This window comes from Carassius auratus, chromosome 12 (assembly GCF_003368295.1).
Source record: "Carassius auratus strain Wakin chromosome 12, ASM336829v1, whole genome shotgun sequence".
NCBI classification, from domain to species: Eukaryota; Metazoa; Chordata; class Actinopteri; order Cypriniformes; family Cyprinidae; genus Carassius; species Carassius auratus.
In genome coordinates this window covers 15,355,023-15,367,972 of record NC_039254.1, presented here as the reverse complement: position 1 = coordinate 15,367,972, position 12,950 = coordinate 15,355,023, and the positions used below count along the sequence as shown (strand labels likewise).

The 12,950-nt window shown below is 38.0% G+C and overlaps 1 protein-coding gene across 2 annotated transcripts in view; it reads right to left on the bottom strand.

Moving 5' to 3' along the window:
• LOC113111945 (protocadherin-15) overlaps positions 1-12,950 on the bottom strand; it is a 232,806-nt gene that overhangs the window by 106,557 nt on the left and 113,299 nt on the right. For both annotated transcript variants that reach the window (XM_026277216.1, XM_026277217.1), the window contains exon 20: positions 1,552-1,857. In XM_026277216.1, the coding sequence (XP_026133001.1) occupies positions 1,552-1,857 (306 nt within the window). The remainder of the gene's footprint in view (positions 1-1,551; positions 1,858-12,950) is intronic.

Genomic DNA, 12,950 nt, shown 5'->3' with positions numbered 1-12,950 from the left:
ACCGTAGTCCCCATGAGCTTGTGGAGGTTGTGCCGTAGCCAAACTGAACATTGAATGGCCAGCCAAGAAACAGAGAGTCCCAAGAGCAAGCAGGAAGAGTGCTTCTTCAATGCTAGATCACAGCCTTCATATGGGATAAATCATATTCGTCCCAACTCTCCAGCCCTACAGTATTCCATTACTCAAACATCACAGGGCTGAATGAAAAGGGATATAGCACAATGGCGGTGGTGGAGCAGGTGCTCACCAGCTTTCTCTTCCTATCTTCAGCATTATCCCTGAAGGCCCAAAGCTTCCTACCAGGCCAGTAAATCTGAAATCCAGCCTGGTTGGGAAAGCTTATAAGGCAGCAGATCAACTCGGTACATAGCGGCACACTATGGTGGTGTTGCAGGCGTACCTGCTAAAAGACCTGGATGATAGGGAAGAAGAGGAATCTGACTTAGTCACCGAACTGCGTCGGCCTTAAGACCTGTCACTTCGAGCTACCAAGGAAACGACCAGATCCACTGGCCCTTCCCTGGCAGAACTGGTGGCTATGGAGCAACACGTGGTTTAATCTGTCTGAACTATTAGACAAGGACAGATTATTCTTCCTGGATGCCCTGTTATTGCCTTCTGGCCACTTTGGCGATGCAGTCAATACTGTCGTCGGGATGTTTCAGGAGGCAAAGAAGCAAGCTGTGGCATTTCGGTGTTTCAGGTTTTTGAGACTGCTGAGCGGGAGCAGTCACAGTCATCTAGCCCCTCATACCCCCAGACCCAGAAGCAGAGCGTCAAAACCCATACCCCCAAAAAACTTCATTCCGAAAAATGGTTTCTCACGATAGATCTCCAGGTCACATTCTTCCATGTATCCATCCTTTGTCAACACAGAAAGTTCCTGAGGTATGCTTTCGGGAGCGAAGCATACCAGTATCGGTGTTCTTCCTTTCAGCCTGTCACTCTCCCCCTGCACTTTCATGAAGTGTGTCAATGCTGCCTTGGCTCCGTTTTGTGACTCCAGAGTATCTGCATACTCAGTTACATTGACAATTGATTGATATTAGCTCAGTCAGAGCATATGGCCTGAAGGTGAGTACATTTTCAATGACTTGAAACTTATCAATGAATTGTATATTCACAATAAGGTCTTTGCATTTAGAAAACAGATCTGTATTCCTCTGCAACTATTTGTGATGCAAAAAAAAAACAGTACGAGCATGGTTCATTCTAAGTTCATGATAAGTAACCAATGTACATTTAATTAATTGAACAATGATTAGTCTTGAAAAGAAAAATGTGTTTAAAGAAAGTCTTCTAAGCAGGTTAAAAAATATAAAATGGATTTTCCCTTACAAATTCAGTTTAGCAAGCTACATATTCCAAATAAATTAACCAGCCAAGAACCACTTTACAAATGTAAAACATGTCTTACTTGTCAAGTTAAGACATAACATTAGCAAAAAAAATTTTTTCCAGAGGCTAATTTCATGGAGTCATGTTTTTGATCTGGCAGTGTTTGATGTGTTGAATATGCATGTGGAATGTGTGCGCATGTGTGTAACTTACACTGATATTGAGGATGATCATGCCCACCCGGCTGTTTTCTGGCAGTGTGATGTGATATGCAGACTGGGAGAAGGCTGGACTGTTGTCATCCACATCCAGCACTTTGATGGAGAGTGTGATGGTGGTCCTGCGAGGGTCTTTGGCCCCATCCGAAGCCTGCACGACCAAATCATACTGAGCCCTTTCCTCACGGTCCAGAGGCACAGCTGTGAAGATGCTGCCATCAGTGCTGATCCTGAAGAGATCTCTGTGACTGACCAGTTGGTAACGGACTTGCCCATTAACGCCTAGGTCCAGATCAGTGGCCTGGATGAGAACACACATGCATTTACAAATATATCTAAAAGAAAACGTACCTACATAGACAAAACAATATGGATATTTGACAATTTCCCTCGTATGTGCTTGCCGGACATATTAAACGACTTGAATTTTCCAAAATGTTCCCAGTTATTTCTGTTAGTAAAAATTATGAAGTTACAAAGTTAAATTAGTAAAAAAAAAAGCAATAGCAATAAACAATAAAAGCTTAACAACAGTTTGACAGATTAATAGTTGCTATATTGTATTGTTTGCTATGGGAAATGCATGTTGAAACCCATTTAAAAAATAGTTTGAAAGGGATAATAAATGTACTACTAATAATAATAATAAAATCTGCAAAAATGTTCATTGTTACTACAAGATATCTTAGATAACTAATGTAAAGTTTTTTTTTTTTTTTTTTTTAATTTACATAAACTGAATCTTACTTGAAATTGTTATCAAAATCCCCATGGCATTCCCATTGCAATTTTAAAATTCCCCCATTTTTTTTTAAGTTCTTCCATGACTGTAGGATCCCTGCCCCCCTCACAGAGATAAACAACCTGCCCATATGGCTGTGAAAACATAACCTTAGTTTATCATTTTAACACGCCACTACACAGAGTCACCAAACCACACACACCCCTAGAGACACCTGCTTCATCAGCAGGGTGATGAGACAATCAACAAATACACCAGCGAGATTTGTGACTCCCTGCAGTGGTGCAGACAGGTGCATGGTGTTGTTCTTTGACATTCTCATGGCAATTATCCCCACTCAGCTCACAGACACCAATAAAAAGCCATAGTAAATCATAACTGTACAGGAATAGTTCACCCAGTAATGAAAATTGCCATTGTTTATTCATCCTCGTGTCATTCCAAAACCATATGGTAAGCTTTTCTGCTTCAAAAATGATGCAAAGGCACTATAAAAATTAAATAAATAAATAAAATATTATAAACGTAGTCCATGGCTCTTTTTTTGTTATTTTGGATAGTTATTTTTGTTAGTTCTCATTCACTTTCATTGTATGGAAAAGAGCAGCCTGGATTTTGCTCAAAGTCTCTTCTTTTCTGATTAATGGAAGAAAGAAAGTCTAACGGAACAAACTGGGAATAAAAAATGGACCATCAATAAAGTGTCTCTTCCCCTCTGTGGCCTCTCAAGTTTCTCAATTTAGACAGGCCTTAAATAACAGATTTAATGGCATCAAGCAAATTCCCCCAACTGTATTATCTGCTTCTTATCCGTTCAGCACTTGTGCATGAAAGCACCTCATTGACACTCAGGCAAAGTGCTTTTGATTCTGATAAGCCCTGAAACAAAGCATTCCAAGACTGGCTGCTATAAATTGTACAGACGTAGATGGAGCAAACCCTGTCTTTCGCCAAAGGGTCGGGACTAAACTCTTTTACTACTGCTAAAGCTGAAACCCAATGACAGTCTCAACCATTTGACATGTCTTTGAAGAGCCACATTTTCCAAGTTTAAAGGAATAGAATCCAAAAAAATCAAGCTTGACGATATGTATTACTGAAGGGATAAAAGCTTGCTTCAAATGTTCCTTTCATTCCTGTGAGTTACAGTGATGTCTTCTATAATTTGAGGTGTTTCATATATAATTAAGAGATAAATGCTTAAAGAAAATGTCAGAGACAAAGACAGTTAAGAGAAAGTTTTAGCATGCAGTAATTGAAGCGGCGGTGACAGTGTGCTTTCTAAAGCCCACCAAGCTTGTCAAAAGTAACTGTGAAAGTGAAAAGTTCAAGATGTGGCCTGTTCTTCAGTAAGAAAAAATGAAACCAGTCCAAGATAACACTAAATAAGACACATATTATGGCAATTGAAAAGCTCACAGCATAACATCTACAGTGGTTGCCACTTTCAACAACAATGAACAATGTGATTGTTAAGAACACGATTGTTTTTGTTTTCCATATTAAAAATACATTCTCCAATCCCAGTTTAATATACAGACAACTATAAGGAAACCATGTATCTGTTGGTTTCACATACTGTATAATTCCATTTACCAATGCCCAGAAGAAAGTGTATAATGAAGATGATGTGCAATGCACAAAGCATATGTTTATGCTTGAGTGTACAAAAGCTTTCAGTTTTTTTTAATTTTTTTTATCAATATAAGAACTCTGAGTCACTGATGCATTTTCTTTGCATGAAAGTAAATGTCTATCATTAACTGTGTGCATCTCCATTACATTTGCATGAAATTATACAATCTGAATCTCTGCGAAAACAGTATTTTCACAAGCTAACATTAAACATCGATTGTCATTCTGTTGCACTTTTTGAAGTTTTTGTAGTTATCTAGTTGAAATAACTTGATTGCCCAGCATCATTTTGGGCAATGCGTTTCAAAAAACAGCTGGTGTTAAAAGTGCTTTAATAAACAAGTGAATGAATGTACAGTATGCATGAATGAATGCACGGATAAATAAATTTAATAAAAAGACATTATTTTTTACATTTATTAAATGTTTTAAAATTATTTTTAATTAATAAATGTTCCTTTATTTCATAAAAAATATATATAAAATACAATATTTAAGTAGTATTATATAATATTATAAATTGTATATCTTTATTTATAATTTTTAAAAGTTAAATAAAAGTTTTATTTCCTCAAAAAAATTTAATTAAAATAATAATAATCATCATCATCAGCAGACATCATTGAAGCCCAGTAGAACTTAACAGAAACCCAGTACCTTTATTTATGGGCTGTTAGCTATATTGTCTTTAAGGTCAAGAAATTGTTTTCCTTCATTTGCTGCACTAAATGAATATCATTATTTTGGTTATTTAGAAACACTTAGGTTAACTGCCCTCTGAAAAAAAGGATGAAAAAAAAAAAAATAAATACAAACGGTAGGAAACCAGACATAAAATAAAGATAGCATGACAGAGATGGCAGAACTTCCTGTGCGTTCTTTATCACATGCTAAGGTAAGCAAAAGCTGGTAATGAAAGCATTCATCTTCTCAGTAATCAATCGAAAATTAATTAAACTTGAACATAGGGCACAGCAGAAAAACCACGCGATGCTAGCTCATGTTTCCGTGTGTGTTGTGATGTTTGTCTTGTAAAAACACAGTAGGAGGTGATAAAGAATGCAATTTTTAAATTAACGTTGCTATTTTTGTGGAGTAGCATGCTGAAATGTGCTTTATTAAATATCTCACCTGTTTCAGAGACGGCCCTAGACTGTTAAAAAATAAATAAGAAACAACCTGACACCATGCCACTATTGTTTAGCCAATCAGAGCACTATTGTTTAGCCAATCACATGCACTGACAACCAGATGAAACCAGTGAAGTAAACCAACCTGGTTGTGGGCCTCTCTAGCCAAGTATCAGAAAGTTAGCGATTTTGTTTAAGACATTTCAATCCAAATGCATCCAAAATCAGGCACCATGAAATGGGGAACACTACAGCTTTGTCCTTAAAGATAACATGACATTAAAATCCCTTCTGAGATGTTAATCCACTTTTCTGATCTTAATGCCAATGATTCCACAGTCTTTGTAATCTCTCGTCAAAATGCAGTAACTTGCGGTATATTAAAACCAATTTCTTTCAACTGACATCATGGATACCTCTTACTTTTAGCCCCTTGCTATCAACCATTTGACTAAATTTTGCAGAATCCAATCCAAGACTCAAGTTTACTTTTACATTTTTGGAAAAGTTTGCGTACAGATGACAACATTTTCAAAAGGATTCATTCAGACACTTATTGGCGATGTCCCTTTGTAAAGAAGAACTGTGCACCTGCATACCTATGGACTGTAGAACATATATAGAAAATGCTATACACATGTGCATGACATCAGTGTTTTCACAAAATTGTTCTTGCAGTTTACACAGATATGATAATGGAATCGTCAAAAAGCTGCACCCATTTGCACCCAAGTTTGCATTCTCAGGCCCTGTTATCATGTATATGACCAGACAAAACACATACAAAGTTTTCAGCTTTAAGTTGAAATCAGTGTCATGTGAACACCCACTAAGTCCCTTTTTTTCTAGCTGAACATACTGTTTTTCTTGGAAAAACTTCAGAAAACGCAAATAAGTGGGACGTGAAAGATGTTTCACATTGGCTTTATGAAGGATGATTGCATTTTTAGGCAAATAATGAAAAAAAAGACAAGTTTTCTAATTAGCAGTCATACTTCACAGTGAGTTGTAGCGCCTCTGATAACAACAGTAGCCCACTTATTTGTCTCACTTCTGCTCTGAGCTGAAATCATTATGAGGCGTGTTGACGGAATGCAGACAAGTACATCAAAGAGAAGGCCGGCAGAAAATTAAGGTGTCTGCTTCTGCCCACATCAAAATGATGAAAAACAAAAACAAGAATATGGACAGCATGTCAACTGACGAGTTCTCCAAACGCAGACAATGAGACGAGACTCTCTGGCCTGATCTTAACCGACTTCAAACACATTTAAATTTCCCATGCTGTTGTGTATTTGGAGTCATTTGAAATGAGCAATCTGGCCAGGTGTAATATCAGCAGCGATGCAGACTCTGCTGTGATAGCACTGATAGAGCTCTGTGGGCATTTCTCTAATGATATGGAAACCTCTGCTGCTCCACGTTAGCCGTAGGGGATGTTTAGCTAGCGTTAAGCTTTGGACCATGTCCAATGTGCCTCACTGGGAGATGTGTCAGGAGCTCCAAATGAATTCAGGACAAGTGAGGGTTTGTAAATGAAGCTTGTCGTACTGTGGCGCGCACACAAACATCACCTTGTCAAGAGGTGAACAATTAGCAAAAGTACTGGCGTTGTAAAGTGTAGGGATTTTGCTATACCACAGCATTAATATTTGTGCAAATGTCACTGAGCAGGACTTTTTCACATTAATTACAAGTGATAAACAGGGAGTAAAATATGGAGTGGGATGTGTCATTATTCTAGATGTGAAAGTGGGTTCAGAGTCTATGCTGAATGTGAAGAAAAAAAAAAAAAGATCTAGATTCTAGATGTATAATGTATTGAGTTATTTTGCAAGCTTCGTGCAAAAACTAACACCAGCAGTGCAGTCTAATTCACAAACAAATGGCTCTAATAAGCCGATTCTTCAATTTATAAAAATAACCTTGAAACATACAGTCTTGTTCAAAATAATAGCAGTACAATGTGACTAACCAGAATAATCAAGGTTTTTACTATATTTTTTATTGCTGCGTGGCAAACAAGTTACCAGTAGGTTCAGTAGATTGTCAGAAAACAAACAAGACCCAGCATTCATGATATGCACGCTCTTAAGGCTGTGCAATTGGGCAATTAGTTGAAAGGGGTGTGTTCAAAAAAATAGCAGTGTCTACCTTTGACTGTACAAACTCAAAACTATTTTGTACAAACATTTTTTTTTCTGGGATTTAGCAATCCTGTGAATCACTAAACTAATATTTAGTTGTATGACCACAGTTTTTTAAAACTGCTTGACATCTGTGTGGCATGGAGTCAACCAACTTGTGGCACCTCTCAGCTGTTATTCCACTCCATGATTCTTTAACAACATTCCACAATTCATTCACATTTCTTGGTTTTGCTTCAGAAACAGCATTTTTGATATCACCCCACAAGTTCTCAATTGGATTAAGGTCTGGAGATTGGGCTGGCCACTCCATAACATTAATTTTGTTGGTTTGGAACCAAGACTTTGCCCGTTTACTAGTGTGTTTTGGGTCATTGTCTTGTTGAAACAACCATTTCAAGGGCATGTCCTCTTCAGCATAGGGCAACATGACCTCTTCAAGTATTTTAACATATGCAAACTGATCCATGATCCCTGGTATGCGATAAATAGGCCCAACACCATAGTAGGAGAAAAATGCCCATATCATGATGCTTGCACCTCCATGCTTCACTGTCTTCACTGTGTACTGTGGCTTGAATTCAGAGTTTGGGGGTCGTCTCACAAACTGCCTGTGGCCCTTGGACCCAAAAAGAACAATTTTACTCTCATCAGTCCACAAAATGTTCCTCCATTTCTCTTTAGGCCAGTTGATGTGTTCTTTGGCAAATTGTAACCTCTTCTGCACATGCCTTTTTTTTAACAGAGGGACTTTGCGGGGGATTCTTGAAAATAGATTAACTTCACACAGACGTCTTCTAACTGTCACAGTACTTCCAGGTAACTCCAGACTGTCTTTGATCATCCTGGAGGTGATCATTGGCTGAGCCTTTGCCATTCTGGTTATTCTTCTATCCATTTTGATGGTTGTCTTCCGTTTTCTTCCACGTCTCTCTGGTTTTGCTCTCCATTTTAAGGCATTGGAGATCATTTTAGCTGAACAGCCTATCATTTTTTGCACCTCTTTATAGGTTTTCCCCTCTCTAATCAACTTTTTAATCAAAGTACACTGTTCTTCTGAACAATGTCTTGAACGACCCATTTTCCTCAGCTTTCAAATGCATGTTCAACAAGTGTTGGCTTCATCCTTAAATAGGGGCCACCTGATTCACACCTGTTTCTTCACAAAATTGATGACCTCAGTGATTGAATGCCACACTGCTATTTTTTTGAACACACCCCTTTCAACTAATTCAACTAATTGCCCAATTGCACAGCCTTAAGAGCATGCATATCATGAATGCTGGGTCTCATTTGTTTTCTGAGAATCTACTGAACCTACTGGTAACTTGTTTGCCACGTAGCAATAAAAAAATATACGAAAAACCTTGATTATTCTGGTTAGTCACATTGTACTGCTATTATTTTGAACAAGACTGTATGAGTTGCTTTTAGTGAATCAAAAAAAAAAAAATTACTGGTTGTATATCTTTCTATTTATTTGATTATTTTTATCGTATGTGTAACATAAGTAAGTCCTTCTTTAAGAAAGCATTTACTTCATTAGATTATCCAAAAATTTACTTTTCTGATTTCCAGCAAACTAAATTATGATCTATCTGTCTATCTATCTATCTATGTGTGTGTGTGTGTGTGTGTGTGTGTGTGTGTGTGCGTGCATAGTATGATACAGCATCCCTAGAATGCAGGAATCAAAAGTTCTGGAAAATGATGCCTGCCCATCTCATGAGGTCTGACGTTTATTTATCTGATGCGACGAAGACATGTTTAAGGAAATGCTCCGCTAATAAACAGTCTGCCAGCATTAGCCTGTGATTATTCTAAAGACAAAGTGCGACTCTATTAATCTAGACCACTAATTACAACTCTTCGCAGCTTAACACAGCCCAACAAAGCTACTCATTACAGGACGTCCCCGAAGGTAACAAATTATTTAAATTACATTTCTTTTAATTGGAAAATCATAAACAGTGGAGCGGGCAGGGAATTTGGCGGGTATGCTGCGGGTCTATGCCAGCTGGGCTAGTGACGGGGAGAGAGTGAGATGAGGGCTCAAGAGGGCATAGAAAGACACTCCAGCTGCTGGCGTCACGCCCACGCCCCAGCCCCAGCAGGCACTGATTAACACCGGTCATATGAGACCACGGAGGGGATTGAAATCCTCAAATAGAACTGTATAAAAGAACAGTCATGCTATGTGAAAGTTACCATGATGGATTTAAGGGAGCAGGCCCACGATTTGAGATTTTGTAACTGTAACACAAATAGTTGTAGAAGTGAATTATGTTAGGTTAGGGGCTGTTTGAATCCCTAACCTTAAGTATGAACAATAGTATCAGTGGTTCTTTAAACAAATCTAAGCCTATTCTTATTAAATAATTAACCAGTATGATTTAAAACCACTCAAGATTTATTGGTGTGCGTTTATTTGTATATTTATCGATAAATGGACACTTCTGCTGTTAAAAACAAATGAAAATATTATTAATATTATTATTATTTTTTTTATTCTGATTTGAAGCTTGTGACATATAAACACACACATCAACCTGATCACTTTATTTATCGTTCATGTAAACAATACATTCAGATTAGGGCTGGGACAATGCGTCAAGGTCATCGATAACGTCGACGCAAAAAATACGTAGATGCAAAATATGCGGATCGACCTGTTTTTATTTCTCTAAAAAACGGTTGCAAAACATTTACCTTACGTGCGCTGAATATACGCGATGGCCGGGTCAACATTCTATCCAACTTTATATATAAAAAATCCAGGGGTTTTTCTGCATTGATCTTTTTTTTGGGCGGCTGTCAAATCCTTATTTGTTTGGTGAGTGATGTAGAATGACAGGGCGCGTACAAGAGAGAGCCCCGGCTGCGCGCGCACACTCACAGTCTTCATACAACACGAGCGCTTCTTGCTCTCTCTCTCCCTTGTGCATATTAATCAAAATCATTTAAAGGCCATGTTGCAGGTTAACCACCACTTTCGATTAATGGGTACATAAATCACTCAAGATATGTATATCATTTTTAAAATGTCTCAAAAATGGGCTTAAAGACCTATTTGTTAAGTTTTTGGTATAAACGTTTTTTTTACGCAACTCTGTGATGTTGAGGAGAGGTCGAGGAAATATAGCCTCAGTCTAGTATGATGCCGAGTTCCAGGCAACCCGTAACTCATGTTTTTCCAACCTTAAACCCGTGAAAGTGCACTGGAACGGCAATCAAACCCGTGACTTTCATTCGTTGAACTCATGTCTCGTACTAAATTGATGTACTCCGAGTTCAGAGGTCACACAGCACGTGAAACAACGATGACAGCCCCTACGAATAATACTGCCTACTGATGCAGTGTTTATGCAAGTGGTACACGTTGAAAAAACGATTTTAGGTCAATGCAACGTTGCAATAAAATAAATAATCTAGTTACAATTCCTTGCGCTCAGAAAGTTTGGCGTAACTTGCCTGGAACGGTACAAAGTCGTTAGTAGTGATATGAAATAGTGATTACGAGCTCAAAAACCTGCCTGGAACGCAACATCAGAACTATAGCGACTGACTGGGATGAGGAAGAGATGGTAAGAGCCAACATGTATGATGGCCCGCAGCAGTGTATTTTCGATTGAGCCAGCCGTGAGAGGGCAAATGAGGAATTGCCAAGAACTGATGTCCGTCAAAGCCTGTAATGCATGGTCCGAGGAGAATGAGTGGAGTTGGTGAAGTGTCCTGGTGAGTTGCTATCATTTAGCAATCGCAGCAATGAGCACTGGAGCTATTTTACGAGCAGCAGTGCACAATAACGACACATACACACACACACACACACACACATACACATATACATATATATATATATATATATATATATATATTACTGTCATTGAGTAGCACCGAGTGAAAAAAAAATCATTGTTTTCTTTATATCTAGTGGCAGTGATCATGACGTTAGTTCAGATAAGTATCGGTAACCTTTGTCATAGTGTCGTAGTACTGGTAAACTTTGTCTTTGTCATCTAGAAATAGAAGGCATCAAGCTAGCTATATGGACGTTTCTAAGCATTTATCTCTTCCTCCAGTGAAAATGTTGTTGCAAACATAGCCGCGTGTGTGTCGCTGTGTTTGGCAGGTGCTTGTGTGGGTGCTGTCCCATGGAAACTGCGCTGGTAAGCTTGTGCTGTAGGGAAGCGAGTCCGTTTGGGTTGCTGTTGGTCGATATCTCTCTATCTATCTGTCTGTCTATCTATCTATATATGTAGTCTATCTATCTATATATATCTATGTATTTATCTATTTATCTATAATCTGCGCTCTCTGAATACTCTCGTCTACTACTCCTCTCTCTAGTCACTCTCAATGCTCTCAAGCCGGCTTTGGTAAATTCTCTCCCCAACGTGACGTGATGCAATGCATTGTGGGGGAAAGGAGACCGCTGCAAGATAGTACCTACTACTTCGTATTATATTCCGTTTTGTGATACCCAACAATATAAAATACAATGGATAACAGTTTAAATGTGTATTACCAACAAGCAAATTGCACAAATTCGTAAAAAAGTGTACCTTGCAACAAGGCCTTTAACACGATAGAAAAAGGGCGAAACACCAAAGTTTCACGCGCGCTCACACGCTCATAGTCTTGAAACTACACGAGCGCTGTCTTGCTCTCTCTCTCTCTCTCTCTCTCTCTCTCTCTCTCTCCCTCGTGCATATTAAGCAAATTATTAGACACGATAGAAAAAGGGCGGAACGCCAAAGTTTCACGTGGAGCATTTCGGATATTTTTTTTTTTCTCCATGACAGGCTGCTGGCTCCCACTGTTAATTTTTTTTTTTTGTTTTGGGGAAAGGCACTCTCTGTATTAGCTTAAAGCCCTCAAGTTTACATTGGTTACTGTATTCTTTCAATTGCTCTTAACAAGTATTTTGGGTGACCTTTTTTATTGAATTCTTTTGGATTTTTTTTCAGTAAGCTAGGCCCTATGTGTTCAGTAAGCTTGTTTAAGTAAGCTATGTGTTTTCAAGGCTTCAAGGTTTTATTGAATGCTATCTCTATACAAGTGCAAAGTAATGCATTCTTAGTCAGTCTTTTATTTTGTAATTTTAAGAGAAATAAACATATATTGCAATGTTATGGAATTCATGTTTTTTCATTCAGATATGTAAATAAACATGTATAAATTGTTAGTAGTCAATTAATGGGGAGATAATCGAAATCGTATCGGTCAGAAAAAAATAATCGTTAGATTAATCGATGCATCCAAAAAATGATCGCTAGATTAATCGTTTAAAAAATAATCATTTATCCCAGCCCTAATTCAGGTTCATCAATCAGAATGAATTCAGTCCGATTGAACCAAAAATTTTGCATGTAAACGTAGCCACTGTGCTGCTTCATATTTAGGATAAGGTCACATCTGTAGGCAAGATACTACAGGTAAAAACATTCCATGATAGTTTCAGTGTAAATTGTTTTAATTGTCTTAATGTACTGGGATTAATCAACTGGGGAAAGTACTGTATGGTGATATCTATTAGTTTTGGTGAAATGCGAGGGATGAGAATACTAAACTGTGGACCTGAAGGCATAATCAAATAAACCTTAATATTTAACAAATGCGAGAGGCAGGAGATGTGTACAACTTTCTGACATCAACTTTCTGATGTGTACAATGGCAGCATTTTCAGTTTTTGTGCTTCTTTCTCTAGTCAGCAAAATTTTGATAGCAAAAATGTTGC